Here is a 21,409-nt window from a genome sequence, read left to right on the forward strand (position 1 = left end):
GGTAGCATCATTCAACTAAATGAGCAGTGGATCATGATTTAGAGTTTTTACCCTTACAGGAGAGGGGTCTGGAGGCTCCTCCCAGCGTGGGTAGCATCATTCAACTTGAAGAGTTATGGAGCCTGATACAAAGTTTTTACCCTTACAAAAGAGGGGTCTGAGGGCTCCTCCCAGCGTGGGTAGCATCATTCAACTTGATGAGTTGTGAAGCTTGATTTATAGTTTTTGCCCTTGCAGGCGGAGGGTTTGGGGGCTCCTCCCAGCATGGATAGCATCGTTCAACTTGATGAGTTGTGGAGCCTGATTCAGAGTTTTTGCCCTTACAAGAGGGGGGTTTGGGGGCTCCTCCCAACGTGGGTAGCATCATTCAACTTGATGAGTTGTGGAGCCTGATTTATAGTTTTTGCCCTTACAGAAGGGAAGTTCGAGGGCTCCCCCCTGGCGCGGGTCCCGCTGCGCGGTCAGCAGGTGGGGGTCCAGAGGAGGCCGCCCCTGGCGGGGGGCTCGAGGGGCAGCGCCCCCCCAGACCAATTTTTTTTAGGGCCTTGTATAATTTTTTTATTTTCTTTCCCTCTTTTAACTTTTGAAAAAGAGCAATAAAGCATTTTGTTTAATCATGGGACTCATATTTCCTTCAGTTGTTTCTTGCTCGAGGTTTTCGTAACACCCCTTCCCACGATTTTTCTATTTTTGTTTTTCTGTTTCTTTCCCATGATTTTTTCAATGACTCTCCTACAGCGATTTTTAGTGTTGTCGGGTCTCCAACACGCCCCACAGCAATTTATAGTGTTGTCTGGTCTTCCAACAGCGATTTGTAGTATTGTCGGACCTTCGTACAACAATTTGTAGTGTTTTCGGGTCTCCAACGAGCCCAACAATGATTTATAGTGTTATCTGACCTTCCAACAACGATTTGTAGTATTGTCGGGCCTTCCTAGAGCGATTTGTAGTACTTTCGGGTCTCCAACAAGCCTCACAGCGATTTATAGTATTGTCCGGTCTTCCAACAGCGATTTGTAGTATTGTCGGGCCTTCCTACAGCGATTTTTAGTGTTTTCGGGTCTCCAACGAGCCCAACAACGATTTATAGTGTTGTCCAGCCTTTCAATAGCGATTTGTAGTATTGTCGGACATTTCTACAATGATTTATAAATCATTGTTGGGCTCGTTGGAGACCCAAAAACACTACAAATTGTTGTAGAAATGCCCAACAATACTATAAATCGTTGTTGGAACACCGGATAACACTATAAATTATTGTGGGGCTTGTTGGAGACCCGAAAACACTACAAATCGTTGTAGGAAGACCCAACAATACTACAAATCGTTGTTGGAAGGCTGGATAACACTATAAATCATTGTTGGGCTCGTTGAAGACCTAAAAACACTACAAATCACTGTATGAAGGCCCGATAATACTACAAATCGTTGTTGGAAGACCGGACAACACTATAAATCGCTGTGGGGCTTGTTGGTGACCCGAAAACACTATAAATCACTATAGGAAGGCCTGAAAATACTACAAATCGTTGTTGGAAGGCCGAATAACACTATAAATCGTTGTTGGGCTCGTTGGAGACCCGAAAACACTACAAATCACTGTAGGAAGGCCTAACAATACTACAAATCATTGTTGGAAGACCGGACAACACTATAAATCGCTGTGGGGCTCGTTAGAGACCCGACAACACTAAAAATCGTTGTAAGGGAGTCATTAAAAAAATCGTGGGAAAGAAACAGAAAAAGAAAAATAGAAAAATCGTGGGAAGGGGTGTTACGAAAACCTCGAGCAAGAAATAACTAAAGGAAACATGAGCCCCACGATTAAACAAAACGTTTTATTGCTCTTTTTCGATAGTTAAAAGAGGGAAAGAAAATAAAAAAATTATACAAGGCCCCAAAAAAAATTGGTCCGGGGGACGCTGCCCCCCGAGCCTTCGGCCAGGAGCGGTCCGCCCTACACCCCCGCCTGCTAACCGCATCGGGGGAGCCCCTAAACCCCCCTCTTGTAAAGGCAAAAACTCTAAATCAAGCTCCACAACTCATCAAGTTGAATGATGCTACCCACGCTGGGAGGAGCCCCCAAACCCCCCTCATGTAAGGGCAAAAACTCTGAATCAGGCTCCAGAACTCATCAAGTTGAACGAGCCCCATGTGATCGTATACATGGTGCTCATTCAGACCCCCGAACACAGACGTGGGATTCAGTGAATCATCGGGGGAGAACATACACCACCCTTGGGTCTACCTTAAAAATCAACCCCATCATTAGGGGTAGTTGAGGAAGGTGCGCAGACTTGCATCAATGAAACTCCTTTATTGGAATACCCAAGGGTTGGCAAATCTGGCCACCCAACGCGACCTCAGATGTCATCTAGAAGCTCAAAAGCTAGTGGTGATCTTTCTTGTCGACAGCTAAGAGCTGAGTCCCTTTATCAATTCCAGAGGACATTTAATTCCTTTAAAAATTGCTAGAGTCTGTCTGATATTCATCTTGTCAATAGAGTTCTCTATTTATGAAATGAGTCTCAAGTACATGGGATACTTTCTTTGGGTAATGGTATCGGATAGAAAACTGTTCCAAGCCTTTGGAGTTTACTTTCATCATGATATGCACAAGTCGCTACTCCTATACGGAAATTCTTCTCTATATCGTTGCTAAGCAGATCATGTATTCTTCTTGGGGATTTCGATGCCATGAGAGCTCCTCATGACAAGAGTGGTCGAGCCCCATCAATCGTTGTATGTAGTTAATTCAAGTTCATTCGAGATGGAAATCTGGTGGAGGTGAGTTACAGTAATCACTGCTACATACATTTAGTCATAATCAACTGGGTGCATCAAATCTCCAGTGAAAACTTCACTGGTGCTTTATTCATCCTAATGGTTTTCTGATACGGATGCGCATAATTCTCTTCGGGTCTTGCCTCGTGTGACTTCGGATCATAATCTTTTATTATTTATTGCTGATAATTCCATTCCAACAGGTTATATACCATTCTGTTTCATGAAAATTTGGTTACTACACAATGAATATAGGAGGATTGTTAAGCAAAGCTGGAGTCCACATTGCAAAGGTTGTGCAATGGAATGGGTCTTATTTATGCTCATTGAAGTTAGGAAAAACTTGAGGATTTGGAACTGGGATTCCCTTGGCAAAGTTGATGACAGGGTAAAGTGTGCATTGAAGAACAACCCAATCAACTGCAACCTCGGCTGGAAGAGGGAGAGCATGATGCTATTGATGAGGAGATCACCCTTTGATGAGAGCAGATCAAGTGATCTGCCAAATCACTTTTAGAAAAGTGATTTGGCATCCTCACCAGTTCATAATGTACACAAGGAGGGATGAAGCAGTGGACAGTGAAGATGTCGAATCACTTTCTTAAAGTAATTTGACAGACCACCTGATCTGCTGTCGCCTTTGATCTAGTTTACAATCCATCCTACATGAAGAAGTATTATTGGCAACAAAAAAACCCATATTACTTGGTTGAAAGAGGGGGATTTGAACACTTTCTTTTTCCATGCATTGGTTCATGAGTGCCAGCAAAGGAATAATATAACTATTGATTATTAAGGAGCTATTCTTTCTGAATTTGCTTCCATCCACAATGTGGCTAAGGATTTTTTTCCCTCTTTGTTGTCACACAAAGTTAATGGGGACATGTTTCATTCTCTCTGTGTTGGTCGCACAGTGTCTCTTCCAATGTTGACCCGTCTCTCTAGAAGAAATTACATATGATGTGTTCTCTTCCAATGTTGATAAATGCACAGGATCAGATGGATTTCCTGAATGCTTTTATCAATGTTTTTGGGATATAATTGAAGCAGACATTGTTCGAGCTATACGGGACATTTTTCAACAAAGACAAGATTATTCATAGGGTTAATGGTACCCATTTGGTGCTCATTTCTAAATCCCCTCATTTCTAAATCCCAAGGTGTGCGATCATTTTCTCTGATTATTGGCCCAATTCATTATGTATTTTTTTATATAAAATATTGTCTAAGATAATTGTTAATAGGATTTGTAGGATCTGCGCTTGCATCATTTCCCATAATCAAGGGGCCTTTTTGCGAAGTGTCGCTACCCGGGAGAGCAATCTTCTAGCTCATGAGATTATTGACTCTTTGTTTTCTTACCATATCCCCAGTCTACCTTAAAATCAATCTCTCCAAAGCTTATGATCGGTGAAATTGGACTTAAGAAAAGGGCTTCTTGAGATTTCATGAAACTTGGGTCAATTTCATCATGTTGAATGTCCCTTTGGCCTTTTTTCTTTATTTTGGTTATTGGTGATAACGAAAAACATGAAGAACACAACTTACTGGAACCCATCATGGTCTATTCGATCGAAGCTTGCGTAGACGTGGGTGGTCGTCATTACGCCCTCCGTCAGGTCAAAAGGTGATCATGACTCTTGAACCCAAAGAGAAAAAGAGAGACCACCTTGGTAGTTCCCATCCAGCTACCATGGATCTTATATAGTGAGAGGTTACATACATGACATTCATGCATGTGAACCTTTAATATTTACAAATTGAATATAAACTTTTCACATTTACGTAATAGTCTCTCCACTCTTACTGCAGCTCTTGGTGTGCCTTGTGTTAAACCGGGTCATATCCGATTGGACCTGCTCCAAAAAGTCCAACATTCTCTTACTTGACCCATTGACACAGAAAAACACATCATCAAATTAGTTAAGTCCAACCACAAATTTGGATTTTTTTATATTTCTGAACAACAATTCTTTTTCAAAGAATAGCTCAAACTCACTTATTCCAAAGAATAATTCCATCCACGATTTAAGGAATAAACACTAGTCCAAGAACACAGCACATATACCATTGTTTTACAAACAAGACCCAACCAACCATGAGAATATCAAACTAGAGAAGCAAGAGAAAGTAACGATATTCAGACAAATTTCAGCTCCATGCCCAATTCTTTTTGTTGGTAGCCCTCCCAACCCAAAACAGTCACACATGATCTGCCCCACACCGTCAATAATAGAATATCTACAACCAGTCGATCTAGACATCCCCAATTGCATCAAACCAAAAGTAGAGTCACGGAGAAAACTTATCAGGTTAGAAGTCAAACCAAAGCAATGCTGCTTTCACCACCTGGAGGCTTGCGAACACCACCAAGGTAGTCTCTTGAAGCTGCTTTTCCATCGGCAAATATGTCACTCCCACTCATCTCCTTCAGCTTTGCCAGACTAAGTGACTTCTCAGCAGATGCTGGAGCTGTGTCCCGTTTGAATATGTCATTCCCTGTCAACTCCGATACCTTCTGATTGTAAAGTTTTTTTGCTGTCTTCACCACATTCTCCTCAGTAAACACAAAACTGGTTTGACCTGCTGCAATCTGAAACTAATTCCAAGAATCAAGTCAAGAAAGGTAAAGGGAACCAATTATAATAGCAAAAAAGCACTGTCCATGCACCAACTTCACAAACAGCTTGCATTATGCTTCTTCACACCAAATACAATGCTTGGGAAGAAACAAAGAACTGATCCCTACACATAAATTAATATTTCAAAAATTGTGAAGTTTCATAGGTGTGAAATTAATGAGCTTAACACAGAAATGTTGGTGCTCCATTATCCAAAATATGGCTAGTGGTGACGTAACTAATGCATGCACTGAAACTAAATGAGAAATATTAATCATAACAGCAACCCAAACAGCAGAAAATAGGCTCAAACGTTATACCTTATCAGACGTTTGAAGATGTCTTGGAGTTGGATAGGCAATATCTTTGCTTTCCATTGGCTCTAAAGAGTGTGCCAAAGGTCTTGGAGGGATTTCCGGGGGAGGCCCAAAAATGTCATGCCCAATTAACTCTCTAGACTTGGCATCAGATGGTTGCTTCTTTATCTTTGGATTGGTCTCACTCTCTAAAGTCCCACTAAGCTCCTTCTGCTTTGCCACCTCAGTTAGAGAGGTTGGCTTCTTGGGAGAGACGCTCCCATCTGCACTAAACGAGATCTGGCTCATCGAATTAATAGTTTGCTGAAAAAGGCACATAAGAATTGGGTTTAGCAGACATCAGCTAGCTTACCAGATAACCGACTATACTAGAACAAGCATTATTCTCTGCCCAGACAAGATAACAGCTCATCTTTGAAAATATGGTGCTCCATAGGGCAAAACAAAAGAATTGAAAATCTATCTTCCATTTCAGACACACATATATATACATATATAAGTCAGAAATTTCTTGTGAAAATGGAATGTATTAAAAAAGGTATAGAAAAGGAGTCGCGACAAATGAAGTCAGCCATACAATAATGCCCCCCTAGATTTAAAAAAACAAAAAACAGTGCTCCATCCATATAATCATGTGCTGCATATGGATTAACATAAACAAAAATTCTCAGAGTATATTGTATCTGATAAGGGAACAAAAATAGATAGGACAGGGACAAAGTCATCTTTTGACAAGCTTTCAACATTTCCGAAAACATCAGAGTTTGGAGGCAACGAGTTTGAACAAGTCTATCTTATTTACCAGAGAACTTAAACAGGCGCATCATCATCTTGGTACGAGGAAATTTGACTGAATAGAGCAGACTAAAGCCTTCAGATTGGATGCAATAACAAAAATCTCTCCGCCACTATATGCATATGAATATGCTACAGGATCTTAGTAAGAGATATTTCGGGTTTAGTCACAACCTCTACCAGGCCTTATTGAATTGTAGGTCTTATTGTCCAGTCCAGAAAAAGTAACAACCCGATACAAACAGTCTTTTATTTATATGAATAACTATGGGATCTGGATTGGGACAGAGTGGACAATGTTCACCAGATAGGGAACATCCAAAGCTTCAAATTGTGCATAGATACCCATATGTAAGCTGTAATGAAATAATATAACAAGAGAGTGCCTCTTACGGGCTTACAAGAACACTAATAAAGAGCACAAATACCACTTGCGGATCAATCACATAAACACATACGCATAGGCCACTTAGGGGCAAGAACACAATAAAAAATATATAATTTGTATATCCAAAATGATTGAGAAAGCATTACTTTTACACTGTCACATGGGTGCGGGTGCGGGTGCGGGGATGCGGCACTTCCAAAAAACCCGGGTGCGGAGGTGCGGCAGGGGCAAAAATGTATATATATATATATATATATATATATATATATATATATATATATATATATATATATATATATATATAATTTTGAAGTTTTAACGGTTTAACATTTAACAGTAAACATTGTCATAAACTCATAATATGATTCATCATGCATGCAGTATATCAACCTAAATATCAATCAAATAAGTATTGCATAAAAGAACTAAATAATGGATGCTAATAATTTTCTTCTTCATCATCAAATGCATCATTAGAAGGAATACTGGGCTCAGCTAAATCCATATTTGTTACGTTGAATTCATGTTCTCCCTCGAAGTTACACTCTTCTGGGTTTACATCCCAAAATTTGGATGTTCCTTGTCTGCATTATAAACCCAATTTGAAAATGATAAATATAATACAAGTATATTTAAATGAAAACTAAGAAATAATCAAATAACTAAGAGAGCAAATTAGTACTTGTATTCATCATTGCTTCGCGAAAGTAATCGAAGATTTGAATGAACATATACTAAATCCTCTGCACGTTTGCTGGTGAGTTTGTTTCTCTTCATGTTGTGGATTTGAGAATATGTGCTTCAATTTCTTTCACAACAAGATGAACTAGCAGGTTGCGATAGCAATCTTAATGCAAGACGTTGCAGAAGAGGTGTTTCTGATCCAAATGTTGACCACCATGTGATAGGATCTATATTATCTTCTTCTCTCGCGAATAATGTCGGTGCATATAATCTCGAAGATGAAAATTTTTCAAACTCTTGTGTGACTTGATGTAGAAGATATGCTTCTGAAAAAAGTCTTGTCATACACATATTTCTATGTCTTGATAGCTCTGGGTCTAAATTTGGAGGGACACGACCAATACCACCAGCCCGCCACTTATTTGCATAATATTTTGGATTAAGAGAATGTGTCATGCAATGCAAAGGAGTGTTGCTCTTATCCCATCTTCTGACTAAAATTGAATGAATATGAGTAAAAAAATCTGAATCATCCAATGCAGGATTTTTTTCTTCATGTATGAAAACTATAGCTTGTATTTTTTCAATCATATTATCCCACATTTCATAAACTCTGTGAAGCATGGGCTCATCCTTATCAACTTCTCTTAACATTTCCCAAATAGGTTGCGTAAATTGAAGGAAATATATCACTCTGTCCCAAAACTCATCATCAAGAATGAATTTCTTAATTTCTTGAGTCTTCATATCATCATCAGCACGATAGAATGTCCAATTTTCATCAGTCACCATGTTAATCAAAGCATTCTTCACTCTTTTAATCCTCTTCATCATCACAATGATGGACGCAAAACGTGTTTCAGCGACCTTCAACAATTTCAAATCAGAATGCCTATTAAATATAGCATTAGCACGATGGTGGTTAACAACAAAATTCCTAATGCTTTTGACATTTCTTTCTAAATCTTCAATCCATGAACATAAAGCATATGCTTGTGAATTTTCTTCTTCTTTGAGGTTGCATATGCTCTTTAGGGCTAGATTTAAGCTGTGTGCTACACAGGGAGTCCAAAAAATATGAGGGTACTCACTATCCAAACTCAACGCTGCACTTTTACAAACTGGAGCGTTGTCTATAATGATTTGTACCACTTTCTGATCACCCACTTCTTTTATCACTTCTATAAACAATCCCTTCAAATACTCTGCATTTTTATATTCCCCAAATGCATCAACTGCTTTCAAGAATATTGGGTCACTAAGCGAAAAAGCAATGAAATTGATTAATGGACGCCTTTGAATATCTGTCCATCCATCAGACACAATGGAAACTCCATTTTGCTCCCATAAATATTTTTTAATTTCTAGCAACCTCTCCACATTTGCCCTCTCTTCTGCAAGAAGTGTGGTTCGTATTTTTTCTGAACTTGGAGGCACATAACCACTCAAATTACAATTTGCCAAGGATGTTATTAAATCCTTCCAATAAGGATTTCTAGCCACATTAAATGAGAGTGAACCAGAATAAAAATACCTCTCAATTTTTCTATCCAATTCTTCTCTTCCATATGTATTGAATGCTGCTTGTATTGTTCTTCTACCTCCTACATTGACTTTTCTTTTTTTTTCAGCATCTTCTTGGTGGCTTGCAAATGGCACACTGACGGCAGAAGAATCGGCCATTGCCTTTCTCTTCTCATATTCTTCTTGTATTTTCTTGTACTGTCTTCGCATTGCCTCATCAACTTTTCTGCAAGCTGAAATGCCATGTCCTGGTATCTTCAACAAATGAGCCTTCACTCTTGTGTAAGACCCAACAAAATCTCTTTCGCAGAGCTTGCATCGAAATCACTTGTTTCCACCACCTCCTTCTCCAGTTTTTGCAAGTTTATCTACATGTACCCATAGTGGCCCCATATCATCAATCTCACTGCAACTATCAGCAAAACTAACAGCATTACTCACATGATGGGACGAGGATGACACTTTTCGTACCCTAGTGTTTTACACTTTATTTTAAATAGAATGAGAGGGCAGTCACGATCGACTGAACCCTCCTTCATCTGGAATCTCTCTCTCCCTCTCTTCTCTTCTCTCACTGTCGATTAGGGTTTCCTTCTTTCATGGTATCAGAGCCCAGCGTGAATCTGCGTGAAGAAAGCCCAGCGTGGATTTGCGTGAGCCGTGAATCTGTGTGAAGAAAGCCCAGCGTGAATCTGTGTGAAGAAAGCCCAGATTTATCAGCCGTGAATCTGTGTGAAGAAAGCCCAGCGTGAATCTGCGTGAGCCAAAATCTGGGAGCAAATCACAGCATGAATCCATCAGCGTCAGCAGAGTGGATTTATCAGCCGTGAATCTGTGTGAAGAAAGCCCAGCGTGAATCTGCGTGGTATTGTGACCCTCAAATACCCAGCGTGTATCTGTGTGAAGAGTATTGTGAACCTCAAATACCCAGCGTGAATCTGTGTGAAGAAAAACCCAACGTGAATCTGCGTGAATCTGGACCTATCAGCCGTGAATCTTAAAGAATCACAGCATCAATCTGTGTGCCTTTCATCAGTGTGCTTCTATCAGCAAAATCTGTGTCTAATAAAATCAGGTTCCCCCTTTCCTTTGTGAAAATTCTATCCTCTTTCGATCTGTGGTTTAATCCCTGCTGTTTTCTTGTTGTTTTTCCTACATTTAATCTGTGTTTTCCCTGCTACCTGCTAATCATTGTTAATCTGCCTCTCTTGATCTGTGATTTCCTTCCTGCTGTTTTTCCCTGCATTGAATATGTGTTTCCCTGCTACCTGCTAATCACTGTCAATCTGTGATTTCCTTCTCTGTTGATCTGTATTTTTTGTTGATTCTAAAGAGAACTGCCTGCTAGTAGCCATCTGTTTTTCCTCATCTGAAATTTTTTTCTGTTAGCCGAGTCCTTTGTTTTTCATACCTAAGTGTCAGTTCAAGCATATTCATCAAATGGATTTTACTCACGGGCAATCATGTCTGTCCTCAAGTTTTCTTGGTCAACTAGTCTCTAAAAAACTGAATAACTGCAATTTCTTAACCTGGAAAAGACAGATTATTCCGTTTATAAAAAGTCAGGACCTCTCTGGTCATCTGGATGGATCGGTCCCACCGCCTCCAGAATTCCTTTCGCAAGAAAAGGCGGACGATAAAGGAGAACAATCTGTTGTTCTTCACAAGAATCCAGAATATGCTGCTTGGATGAAGAGAGATCAATCGCTAGTGGCATACATCACTTCAACTCTTTCACAGGAGGTCCTTATTGCTCTTCCTGATGATTGTTCGGCAAAGGAACTGTGGGATACGTTAGTTCAAACATATTCACAAATTTCTGAGGCAAGAATTATGTTTCTTAAGCGAGAATTTCAAATGCTGAAGAAAGATTCCATGTCTATTATGGAATACCTGAATAAAATGAAAGGCATCACAGATCAGTTGGCGGTTGTTGGGTGTCTTGTCAGTGAAAAAGATAAAGTACAACAAACCTTGAGTGGATTAAGGTCAGACTATCATGTTATGACGACAACCTTACTATGTCTACCAGAACTTCCAAAGTTTGAAGATCTTCGTGCAAAATTATTGCAATATGAGATGAATCTGAAAGGTTCCTCTGAAACCTCTCATGGGAATTCCGGAACACAAGATGTGCTGGCTATGGGAATGAGTTATGGTCGAGGTAGAGGAAGTTCCTTTCGAGGAAAAGGAGGCCAAGGGAGAAATAACTATGGAGGTCGTGGCATACTTCCAACACCCAATGTCCAGGGACAACGACCCATTCCCACCTGCTTCCTATACAACAAGAAAGGGCACATTAAAACGAATTGTTGGTTTAATCCCCAAAACAAAGGGAAAGTTCCACATGCAGAGACTAAAAAGGATGGAGAAGTAAAAGAGTTACTGTTGGCAGCCTTGGCAGGATTAAATATGAAGCAAAATGACAAAGGAATTTGGTATGTCGACTCCGGAGCAGCTACTCATGTTACAGGTGATGTAGGTAAGCTCTTGACTCTTACACCTTATGTTGGAAAGAATAGCATAGTCACAGGAGATGGATCCCATCATGCCATCTCACATACTGGAAATGCCATTATACACATGTCAAAATCCTCTCTTAAACTTCCAAGTGTCATCCATGCTCCTAATATTCAAAAGAACATTGTTTCTGTCTCAAAACTTGTTGATGATGCTAATGCTTCAGTTGAATTTACTCCCTCTTCTGTTTATGTCAAGGATCTTCGCACGAGGAGGATATTCGCTGAAGGAAAACGATAGAGCAACATGTACATCTTCCAAGAAGATCCTTCCTTCATTCATTCCAACTATTCATCCTTGAAGCCTCACCAATGTCAAGTCTTTGATTCTGATTTTATATTTACTGTTTCTGAAAGTAATAAGCCAAGACTTTGGCATAGTCGTCTTGGCCATTGTGGTCATCATTTCATTGAAAAACTTGTCATGAATAATCTTATTCCTAAGTCCAGTCTGAGTTCAGAAGTCGTTGATACAAAATGTTCTAGCTGTCATCTATGTAAGAGTCATGTTTTACCTTTTGCTTCCATTAATAAAAGAGCTTCAAGGCCATTTGAGGTCATTTGTTCAGATGTCTGGGGTCCTGCTCCAATTACTTCTTTTTCTGGCAGTAAATACTATCTTATTTTCATTGATAGTTACTCACGTTATACTTGGATATTCTTTATGAAGCACAAATCAGAAGTTTTTGGATTGTTCTAGAAATTTCACTCTTTCGTTCAAAATCATTTCTCTACCAACATTCTTAATTTCTAGTGTGATGGAGGAGGTGAATTCTCCTTGAGTGATTTTGTTAATTTTCTTCAACATAATGGGATAAAGAGAAGAGTGTCTTGCCCTCATACACCTCAACAAAATGGGATTGCTGAGAGGAAGCATCGACATATTGTTGAGACTGCAATGAGCATGATGCACGGGAGCAATCTCCCTATATCATTATGGACTGAGGCCTTCCACTCCACAGTTCATGTGATAAATCGCTTGCCCATGAATATCTTAGAAAATAAGTCACCATACTTCTCTCTTTTTGGCATACAACCTGATTATCATGAATTACGTGTGTTTGGGTCTGTTTGTTATGTGCATATTGATAGCTCACTCAGGCACAAGTTCCAAGATAAGGCTTTGAAATGCAGGTTTATAGGATATGCAGAAGATTACAAAGGGTACAGGTGTTATGATCCCCTGAGTAAGCGTGTCAAAATATCAAGGAATGTTATTTTCGATGAAATGAACTTTGTTGATCAGGATACTAATTCAACTATGGTGGATACTGATAACTCAAGCTCCAGCATTGAGGTATACTACCCATGGTTAAATTCAGAACTCTTCTCCAACGGTACAGTAGACTGTCCAGAAAATTGCAGTCAGAATGAGCCACATGAGGATTCAGCCAATGAGACTCAAACGGAGGAAACTGTCACATATGACTTGGAGCCAACAAGGTATAAGGGTATTGTGTACACTCGGCGAGAGAAAGAGCCCTCATTCATTCCTTGTACAAACACGGATCCATCTGGATCATCCGTTTCGCAGCAAATGGATATCAGAAGATCTTCACGGATTCGACATCCGCTTGACAGGTAGGTAAGTTATAAAAAAAATTCATTGGATTTTCAGTTATTCTTGACATCCATAAGTAAAGAGGATGAGCCTTTTATGTTCTATCAAGCTGCGAGCTCTAGAAGATGGGTAGAAGCAATGAATGAAGAAATGGAGGCCTTACATGAATGTGGCACATGGGAGATTGTGCCTAGACCACTGAACAGAAATGTCGTTGGGTCAAAATGGGTGTACAAGATAAAATATAAACCAGATGGGAGCATCGAAAGGTACAAGGCTCGACTTGTAGCCAAGGGATTCACACAAGAGGAAGGCCAAGACTTTGATGAAACTTTTAGTCCTGTAGTTAAGATGGGGACTATTCGTATTGTGTTGAGTCTAGCCATTAAACATGGATGGACATTGAGCCAGCTGGATGTAAAAAATGCTTTTCTGCACGGGGATTTAAAAGAAGAGGTCTACATGGAACAACCCACTGGATATGCAGAACGAGACGCCAAAAAATATGTATGCAAATTAAAGAGAGCACTCTATGGTTTGAAACAAGCTTCTCGTTCCTGGTTCGACAGTTTTTCTCTAGAAATACAACGACATGGCTTTTCTAGGTCTCTTCTGGATCACTCATTATTCATTCACAATGAACAAGGAGTTACTACTCTTCTGTTGATATATGTAGATGACATCATCATCACAGGGAATTGTAAAAGCCACATTGAGCAGGTGAAGAAGTTATTAAATCAGAGATTTAAGATGAAAGATTTGGGAGAGCTGCGATATTTTCTTAGGGTAGAAGTTGATAACAAGAATGATACACTTACCCTTACTCAACACAAATATACGCTGGACATTCTCGGCAGAGCAGGCATGACAGATTGTAAGCCGTTAACAACTCCAAGTGTCATTCATCAGAAATTGAGTTCACAAGAAAGGGATATATATGGAGATCCCACTAAGTATCGCAGTTTAGTTGGCATGTTGCAATACCTGACTTTTACTAGACCCGACATAGTATATTCGGTTAATCAGGTATCCCAGTTTATGCATGAACCTCGTGTGTCACATATGGAGGCAGTCAAACGTATACTTCGCTACCTAAAGGGTACAGTGGGTGATGGGCTGGTATACAAAGGCAAGGAAGAATTAGATTCAGGCGGGGGCCATGAGATTGTTACTTATGCTGATGTTGATTGGGCGGGTGATCCAGACGAACGACGATCAGTATCCGGTTACTGCAGCTTCATTGGGACAAACTTGGTATCCTGGAGCAGTAGAAAACAAAAGGTGGTTGCTAGATCGAGCACTGAGGCTGAATACAGATCGATGGCCACGGCCACGACCGAGGGTACATGGATAAGACATCTTCTGACTGAAATGGGAGAACCGATTGCTCGGTCACTGTTGTTGTGTGACAATCAAAGTGCCATCAACATGTCATTCAATCTCATTCACCATAGTCGAGCAAAGCACATTGAAATAGATCAACATTTTATTAGGAAAAAGGTTGAAGACAAAGAGATTGAGCCCATGTATGTGTCAACTAAAGAACAAGTTGTTGATATCCTCACTAAAGGGTTAACAAAGGATAGATTTTAGTTTTTGAAGAACAAGTTGTTCATGGTCCAACACCATGCACAACTTGAGGGAGGCTGAAAAAAAGGCATCGTTATCTTCATTGTGTATGTCTGACCCGATCCATTTATGTAATGGATCGGGTCCAGATCCAGTTCATGTATTGTAAATTAACATTTTGTAAAGGGGTATTTTCGTACCCTAGTGTTTTACACTTTATTTTAAATAGAATGAGAGGGCAGTCACGATCGACTGAACCCTCCTTCATCTGGAATCTCTCTCTCCCTCTCTTCTCTTCTCTCACTGTCGATTAGGGTTTCCTTCTTTCAGACGCAAGTCCTTTTCCTTTATCCGTCATTTTTATCCTGAAAACACAAAAAAAAAAATACATTACAATTTTCAAATCAATTCGAAAACACATGGAGAAGGGGGGACTCAGCCCCTCCCCTGCCAACCCAACAAGAGAGCGAGAGCGAGGGGGGCTCGGCCCCTCCCCTGCTGAAAACAGAGGGAGCAAGGCGGGGGGCTCAGCCCCTACCCTGTCGACCCAAAAAAAGAGCCCGATGGGGGAGGGGCCGAGCCCCTCCCCTGTCGACCCAAAAAATAAAACAGATGGGGGTGGGGCTCGGCCCCTCCCCTGTCGACCCATAAAAAAAAACAGATGGGGAGGGGCTCGGCCCCTCCCCTGTCGACCCCAAAAAAAAAAAACAGATGGGGGAGGGGCTCGGCCCCTCCCCTATCGACCCAAAAAAAAAAAAAAACAGATGGGGGAGGGGCTCGGCCCCTCCCCTGTCGACCCAAAAAAAAAAACAGATGGGGGAGGGGCTCGGCCCCTCCCCTGTCGACCCAAAAAAAAAAAACAGATGGGGGAGGGGCTCGGCCCCTCCCCTGTCGACCCAAAAAAAAAACAAATGGGGGAGGGGCTCAGCCCCTCCCCTGTCGACCCAAAAAAAAAAAACAGATGGGGGAGGGGCTCGACCCCTCCCCTGTCGACCCAAAAAATAAAACAGATGGGGGAGGGGCCGAGCCCCTCCCCTGTCGACCCAAAAAATAAAACAGATGAGGGAGGGGCTCGGCCCCTCCCCTGTCGACCCAAAAAAAAACCCTCCTGTGCCGAAAAACGAGGGAGCAGGGGGGGTTCAGCCCCTCCCCTGCCGACCCAACAAGAGACCGAGAGAGGGAGGGGGGGTTCTCAGCCCCTCCCCTGCCGACCCAAGAAGAGAGTGAGAGAGGGTACATACCTGCGAAAGGAGAGGAGGAGCCGAGAGGCGGAGCTGGGGCGGCGATGGGAGAGAGCTCGAGCTCAGGGGGAGAGAGAGGAGAGATTAGGGCAAAAAAAAAAATTGCCCTAATCCTCCTTTTTATCGGGGGAAAATTTTTTTTTTACGCCCAAATTGTGGACAAAAATGACCCTAGGTGCGTTGACCGCACCCAGGGTCGTGTTGACCGCACCCGGTGTCGCGCCCGCGTCGCGTCGCGTCGACGCGGGTGCGGCATCTGTTTTGCCGAGTCCCTGTGACATAGCTTTTACAAGAGGGGAATACTGCTATTTATACACAACTAGAGCCCCTTGAGACACTCCCCAACAGCTAGAAGTCCCAATGACTCTATGGGCTAAAGACCTTTATGCCCTCAAAACAAAACTAAAATCCTAGTTTACTAAAATCATAATAAAGGATTGTTGTGCCTCTAATAGGCATAAACCTATTACAAGGCTGTGAAAAGACTAAAATACCGCTATTGGATATTTAACTATTACAATGATAATATATATAATGTATATATATACATTATATATATTTATATACATACATGTATATGAAAATATGCAAATCTTAACAACCCTCCTCAAACTCACGGTGCCACAACCGAGAGTTTGCCAAGGAGAAATTGAAATCTTGGTGACGGAAGTGCTTTGGTGAAGAAGTTCGCCAATTGATACTCGGATGGTACATATGGCAATGTAATACTCTTCTTTAAGAATTCTTTCCAGACATAATGATAGTTTATTTTGATATATTTGGTTCGCTCATGAAATGTATGATTGCCGGTGATGTAAATTGTACTTTTGTTGTCACAACACAATCTTGAGGGTTCTGCTACATGAACTCTCAAATCTTCTAACAATTGTTTCAGCCGTACCAACTCAGAAGTAGCGGTTGTCATAGCTCAGTACTTTGCTTTTGTAGAAAACAATGACATCTTTTGTTGCTTATTGCATTTTCATGAAATCAACGAATCCCCTACAAAAACATAAGAACCCGTAGTTGAGCAACGATCATTCACATCTCTTCCCCAATCAGAATCTGAATATTCAATAACTTCTAATGGTAAACCATAACTAATAGTGAATATCATGTACAATATCAGGGCAAGTAATAAAGAGATAAGATAAAGCTCCAATCATTTATTTGTACAAAGTTGGATCATTTAGAGGCTCTTCATCATTCTTCTTCATTTTGGCATTGATAACGTCTGAAGTATGAACCTGTTTTTCATCAGAAAGTCATGGTCATTCTATGATCGTTGTTGCATACTTAGTCTGTGAGAAATAATAACCATAAGGTGAGCAAGTCACTTCAATTCCAAGAAAATACTGTAAGAAACCAAGATTTGTCATATCAAAGTTAGCTTTGAAAACTTCTTTGATATGACTAACTTCCTACTTATCACCTCTTGTGATAATCATATCATCTAAATAGAGAAATAATATTATCATGCCTACATTAGATGACTTAATAAACAATAAAGTGTTAGTATAACAAGATTTAAAACCAAGTTGTATCATCATGCTACTGAATTGATCATACCAAGCCTTAGGAGCTTGTTTTAGACTGTACAAAGCCTTATGCAACCGAAGGACTTTTCCATGTGTCAACCCTAATCCTGGTGTGGGTTCCGTGAAAAATCCTTGCAAACAATCAAGTTTTCAAATAACTTGATACTTCAAATACTCAATACACAAAATAAATGTACAGTGTTTATAAGCTTTACACCACAAAAGAAGTGCAATAAATGCACAGTGTTTATAAGCTTTACACCAAAGAAAGTGCAATAAATGCACAGTGTTTATAAGCTTAAGGAGACAACTCCTTACTGTAATACATACATACAATGGGCTCACATAGCCCTTATTTATAAGCATACTTAAGAGACGTTGGGCTATTCCCAACGGCTCTTATTAGAGACATTGGGAATCAGCCCAACGTCTATCTTTTTAAAATTGTGTACACAGTCAGTGGTTGACTGTTGTACACTGTACACAGTCGTTGTGTACAAAAACATTATATAAAAAAAACAAAAATAAGAAATAGAAAAAATTACAAAAATAAGAAAAAATAAAAAGGAGGAATTACAATCATATTAAAAAACATGAATATGCGTAAAATGTAGAAATGACTAAAATACCCCTACAACCAATACAAGAAAGAAATATATATTTTATATGACTAACTTCCTACTTATCACCTCTTGTGATAATCATATCATCTAAATAGAGAAATAATATTATCATGCCTACATTAGATGACTTAATAAACAATAAAGTGTTAGTATAACAAGATTTAAAACCAAGTTGTATCATCATGCTACTGAATCGATCATACCAAGCCTTAGGAGCTTGTTTTAGACTGTACAAAGCCTTATGCAACCGAAGGACTTTTCCATGTGTCAACCCTAATCCTGGTGTGGGTTCCGTGAAAAATCCTTGCAAACAATCAAGTTTTCAAATAACTTGATACTTCAAATACTCAATACACAAAATAAATGTACAGTGTTTATAAGCTTTACACCACAAAAGAAGTGCAATAAATGCACAGTGTTTATAAGCTTTACACCAAAGAAAGTGCAATAAATGCACAATGTTTATAAGCTTAAGGAGACAACTCCTTACTGTAATACATACATACAATGGGCTCACATAGCCCTTATTTATAAGCATACTTAAGAGACGTTGGGCTATTCCCAACGGCTCTTATTAGAGACATTGGGAATCAGCCCAACGTCTATCTTTTTAAAATTGTGTACACAGTCAGTGGTTGACTGTTGTACACTGTACACAGTCGTTGTGTACAAAAACATTATATAAAAAAAACAAAAATAAGAAATAGAAAAAATTACAAAAATAAGAAAAAATAAAAAGGAGGAATTACAATCATATTAAAAAACATGAATATGCGTAAAATGTAGAAATGACTAAAATACCCCTACAACCAATACAAGAAAGAAATATATATTTTATATATACAAGTAGATGGATACATGTACATATATATGAAATATATATATGTATATCTATCTTCTTTTATATATAGAAAATATATATAGAAAATACATTGTCTTATAAATTACAATTTAACACCCCCCCCCTCAAACTTAGGGCAAGATGACTAAAAGTTTGTCAAGGAGGAAATTGAACTGCAGAGCACACAAAGCTTTGGTGAAGAAATCTGCCAACTGATATTCTGAAGTTACATATGGAAGATCTATAACTCTTTTCAGATATGCTTCCCGAACATAGTGACAGTCCATCTCAATGTGTTTAGTCCGCTCATAAAAAGTATGATTTTTGACAATGTATATTGCACTTTTGTTATCACAGCATAGCTTGGTGGGCCCTTCTATTGAGATCCCCATGTCTTCTAATAGCTGATGAATCCATACAATTTTCATGGTAGTAGTCGTCATGGCACGATATTCAGCTTCTGTTGAGGATAGAGACACTTTTTGTTGCTTCTCACATCTTCATAAAATCAGCGAGTCTCCTAAAAACACAAAAAAACCAATGGTGGAGTGACGGTTATTTGGGTCACCTCCCCAGTCAGAGTCAGTATAAGCAATTAATTTTAATTCAGAAGAAGAGGATAAGAATACTCCATTGTTTAGTGTGTCTTTTATGTATCTCACAATCCGCAAGATGGCACTCATGTGAACTGATGTTGGTACATGTTGGAACTGACTTGCAGTATGAACTGCATGAGAGATATCTAGTCTAGTAATACTCAGATACATCAAAGATCCCACAAGCTGTCTGTAGGGGGTGGGATCGGAGAGAGGAATACCATCATCAATCTTCATTTTTGCTCCTACTATAGCAGGAGTTTCACAAAACTTATCATCTGTAATACATGACCGGTCAATAATCTCAGAGGCAAGCTTAGTTTGAGATAAAAAAATACCCTCTATGAGAGTATGTTACTTCAATACCCAAAAAATAAGTTAGAAATCTCAAATCAGACATTTCAAACCTATCCTTCAAAATTGATTTTATGCTTTTAACCCCTTTAGAATCACTTCCGGTTATAAGCATATCATCCACATATAAGAGCAGAATGACAATCCCTGCATTGGTTTTTCTAACAAATAGGCAGTGTCAGTGAAACAGGAAGAAAAACAATTTTCTAACATTACGGAGTTAAATCTATCATACCAAGCCTTGGGGACTTGTTTTAAACCATAAAGTGTTTTTCGAAGACGAAGCACTTTTCCTTTGGGAGTCTCCATTTCTGGTGGAGCATCCATATATACCTCTTCATTCAGATCACCATTTAGGAAAGCGTACATCCATTTGATAGATGTTCCATTTGTTGATTGAGGCAACGGTAATGAGACATCGGACAGTGACCATTCGGACCACAGGGGCAAAAGTTTCTTCATAGTCAATCCCGTATTCTTGACTATATCCCTTTGCAACTAATCGAGCCTTATATCTCTCAAGAGATCCATCGCTCTTAGTTTTTACCTTAAATACCCATCTACACCTTATTACTTTCTTACCCTTAGGAAGATCTTGGAACTTCCAAGTCTTTGCCCTGTTGAGAGCTGAAAGCTCACATTCCATTGCTTTCAGCCATTCATCATTCTTTTTGGCTTCTTCAAAGCTTTTAGTTTCTATATAGGAATGAATGGCGCTAAGGCAGGCTCTACGTTTAGGAGTAAACGAATCATATAAAATAAACCTAGAAGGCATCTTTCTACTTCTCTCAGTTCTTTGTAGGTTTTCATCATTTGTTGAATTGGACCCACTAGGTTTACTGAATTTTTTAATTGCACTCCTAAAACTGTTTCTATCTCTATGGGTATATGTTATAGGATCTTTCAATGCTCCTTCATTTCTATATTGGGAGATAGGTGGATGGGAATAGCCATCTTCTTTATCATTGACGTCATTATGAATGAAATCGTCATCACTATTATCATCATGTGCTAACATTTCAAATAAAGAGTAATCCATGTTTTCTTCAAAGGATTCACTCATTTCAAAACCGTTAACATTTTTCAGAAAACTCACATTTCTGGAAACATATAGCTTGTCATTCTTAATATCATAACAATGAAACCCTTTTTGGGTTTCAGAATATCCAAGAAAAGCGCAGATAATGGCTTTTGGTGAAAACTTGTCATTCTTGTCAATAAGAACAAAACATTTGCAACCAAAAATTCTCAACCGACTATAGTCGGGTTCTTTGGTATACAATTTTTTAAAAGGCAAGATATTGTTTAAGTTTTTAGAAGGTAACCGATTTATCAGATAGACAGATGCTAAAGTCGCTTCAGCCCACGGCTAATCCATTTTGTTGAGGGGTTTTGGGACAAGATCTTTGGTGAAGAATATCATGACTTTCAAGATAATTTTTTAATTCACTTGA

General features: G+C 39.5%; 1 protein-coding gene across 2 annotated transcripts in view; it reads right to left on the reverse strand.

The window, feature by feature from the left end:
• Positions 1-4,791: 4,791 nt before the first annotated feature.
• Positions 4,792-21,409, reverse strand: part of LOC149812084 (uncharacterized) — a 29,795-nt gene continuing 13,177 nt past the window's right edge. Inside the window, exons 4-5 of one of the 2 annotated variants that reach the window (XM_089993406.1) lie at positions 5,726-6,025; positions 4,792-5,377 (exon numbers count right to left, since the gene is read on the reverse strand). In XM_089993406.1, coding sequence (XP_089849532.1) covers positions 5,105-5,377; positions 5,726-6,025 — 573 coding nt within the window. In that variant the 3' untranslated portion in view covers positions 4,792-5,104. Of the gene's footprint in view, positions 5,384-5,725; positions 6,026-21,409 lie in introns of both variants that reach the window. The other variant, XM_089993405.1, reaches the window with a different exon arrangement.

Source organism: Nuphar pumila, chromosome 17 (genome assembly GCF_984573655.1).
Source record: "Nuphar pumila chromosome 17, dmNupPumi1.hap1.1, whole genome shotgun sequence".
NCBI lineage: Eukaryota > Viridiplantae > Streptophyta > Magnoliopsida > Nymphaeales > Nymphaeaceae > Nuphar > Nuphar pumila.